This window comes from Triplophysa dalaica, unplaced genomic scaffold (genome assembly GCF_015846415.1).
Source record: "Triplophysa dalaica isolate WHDGS20190420 unplaced genomic scaffold, ASM1584641v1 Contig25, whole genome shotgun sequence".
In the NCBI taxonomy this organism is placed as follows: Eukaryota; Metazoa; Chordata; class Actinopteri; order Cypriniformes; family Nemacheilidae; genus Triplophysa; species Triplophysa dalaica.
The window spans coordinates 2,214-5,000 of NW_026622659.1; the positions used below are offsets into that span (position 1 = coordinate 2,214).

At 46.4% G+C, this 2,787-nt stretch overlaps 1 protein-coding gene across 1 annotated transcript in view; it reads right to left on the minus strand.

The window, feature by feature from the left end:
- Positions 1–448: 448 nt before the first annotated feature.
- LOC130417161 (endothelin-converting enzyme-like 1) overlaps positions 449–2,787 on the minus strand; it is a 7,940-nt gene continuing 5,601 nt past the window's right edge. The window contains exons 2-4 of the mRNA XM_056742469.1: positions 1,018–1,756; positions 586–852; positions 449–514 (exon numbers count right to left, since the gene is read on the minus strand). Of these exons, the coding sequence (XP_056598447.1) occupies positions 449–514; positions 586–852; positions 1,018–1,638 (954 nt within the window). The 5' untranslated portion in view covers positions 1,639–1,756. The remainder of the gene's footprint in view (positions 515–585; positions 853–1,017; positions 1,757–2,787) is intronic.

The following is a 2,787-nucleotide window of genomic DNA, read 5'->3' on the forward strand; positions in this document are numbered from 1 at the left end:
ACCGTTAATACTTTTATCAAGTACGCTTGACCTCACGTAACAATGCAAAACAATTTGATTATTAATAAGGTGATTATTATTATTGAAATTGTAAAATATATTTAAACATCAAAGTAAGATTGACTGTAAAGCCTTTAATTTGTGAATATTTAAATAAAGAAAATAAACTCTCATTTGATCATTTGTAGCTGTCACGCAGGAATGTTTAATACACACAAACGCTAGGCTTGAGTTTGTGTTCTGGCATAAATGTGTGATGTCATCAGGCCGTGACAGACACACGCTGTGACTTCATTAATAAAGGACACATCTGTGACATCACCTCCAGCTGTGACACGACATGTGAGCCCACAACGGGAGACGGGTGTGACAGATGGCAGACAGACAGACAGACGGAGAGACAGACGAAAAACAAAAGGCGAGGATGAGAAATAAAGATGTTTTACCTTCACGCTGTCCTCATCCTGACCCAGATAAGAGTTCTCTCTGGCAGAGTCAAGCCCTCCTGATCGATCTGAACACACACACATATTAAACAGAAGAATTAAATGAGATATGAATCTGATGGCAAACGTTCTCTCTCACCCGTATGGCGTTGCGTGAGGAGTTTTTATCGTCCACGCTCACAGTGAGAGAGAAGAAGACAGACGTGCTGTACACGGCCTGCGTCTTGTACAGTATCTCGTTGAAATCCGGCCTCACAGGGGCGGAGCTGCTATCCCACCCCGCACCTCCGGGAGGAGCCCTGGACAGATCCCATCCACCGCAGCTGTCAATCACCTCAGTCATGGGTGCCGCCCCCAGACGGTCGATTTCCTTCATGTTGATGCATGAGCGATAAAATTCTTTCACCTGTTAACAGTAAGTTTCGTTAATATTACATGATTCTTTTTTTCTCTTGAACTAATCGTTGCGTTAGTAAACGTCACTTATGAGATGTTTGAGACGGACCCAATTTAAATTGAACTGTATACAGTTTTTAAAAAAGGGGAATCTAAAATCTTTTTGTGTCGTCACCTTTCTCTCGGCACTGTTGGGTTCGTGCCTCTGAATGGGTGCCTGTAGGAGGCGCTGCAGCTTCTCTTGGTTTTGCTCTCCGATGGCTGTGATTATTCCGTAGCTCATTTTGTCCTCCGGTATCCCGTGACGTCTGAGCCAGCCCCCGCACGCAAAACTGTAGAAGTCGTGACAGGGCTGAACGCTCGGGTCGATGTTTCCCTGAACAAAGCGCGCGGCCCTGAGCAGCGAGCGTCTCTTCACGCAGTCCTGCCGACACCCGGAGTCCTGCGCCTCCAGCGACAGAAACTTCAGCGCCAGCATGCAGCCGAGAATCACGCACATCCCCGCCGCAAACACCAGCGCCGACAGCAGGCAGATCTCACGCCGACTCCAGCGAGCCGGGGTACTGCCCCCTGGACCGGGCCCACCCATGAACTTATCCTTCCCACTGCGGCCACGCCCGGCACGGTCTAGCGACCCACCCAGATGCAGACTGACGCCGTTGCTGAGCGTGCTGCTGCTGCAGCGACTGCTGTACTTGATCTCCTGAAAGTCGTCGTAATGCGCCGTCAGTGAGTACGTCTTCTCCATGGCCGCCGGCGTCTGGGCCCTGGATTTGTTGGGGAAGGTGTGAAACATAATGACGTCACCAGCACGTTACGTAGGGCCTGGGATTAAAGTGGGGTCATGACCTTCGACCTCAAAGTCAGCAGGAGGTCAGCCGGATGTGCCTTTGTTTGGGTTTCTTACTTTTTTCCTGTGTTAGGAGAGAGATGAGATTTAGACATGTCAGACATGACGGGAAACACATGACAGCCCTGACATGAAACACGAACATTATGTTTTACATGGAATACAAGACGTTTTTACATGTAGCCAAAAATGCATTTTGATTTGGGGTTTTTTGGCAAATGCATCTCGATATTTGAGTGCAGGAAACCAGAAAAGAGAGTTTGTTATCATTGTGATAAAATGTAAACCTTCGGGTGCTCTCTTAAGGTGTCAACACCGACACAGAATTATTTACAATGATTGAGAAGGATAATCGGTCGACTATAAAGAAACGGTATGGTACACTGACATCTAGCGGTTGAGTTTGGTATCGCAGTCTAAATTCAAAATATTGGAGAGACGAGTTTAGTCAAGTAACACTTGTTCTCGGTTTCTTTTGATTGTTATCAGAAATAATCAACTTACACTATTTTGTTTCTGAATGTGTACCAGAAGTTAACTGTCTCCAGTTAACGTGCATGCGCAGACACATTTATTAGACATGAGCGGGAATTGACCAATCACCATTCAGGAGCAGAAGTATGCGTGTTTTATAAATCCTGATTAAAGAGAAGGGAGTGAATCTGTCTTTTAAGACAAGCACTTGGCTCTTAGTTTTCTCATTGTGTTTCAAAAGCTCCATCCTAAAGTTGTTTAGATTGATTTCAGACACTCAAGCACAGAGAAACACCGGCCAATGTCTCTAGGGCCTCGATCGATCAGAGAGAGAGAGACAGAGAGAAAGAGAGAGACACTGAGAGAGAGAGAGAGAGAGAGAGAAACAGAGACACTGAGAGAGAGACACTGAAAGAGAGAGAGAGAGACAGAGAGAGAGAGAGAGAGAGAGAGAGAGAGAGAGAGAGAGAGAGACACTGAAAGAGAGAGAGAGAGACACTGAAAGAGAGAGAGAGAGAGAGACACTGAAAGAGAGAGAGAGAGACACTGAAAGAGAGAGAGAGACTGAGACAGAGAGAGAGAGCGAGAGCAAGAGAGAGAGAGAGAGAGAGAGACACTGAG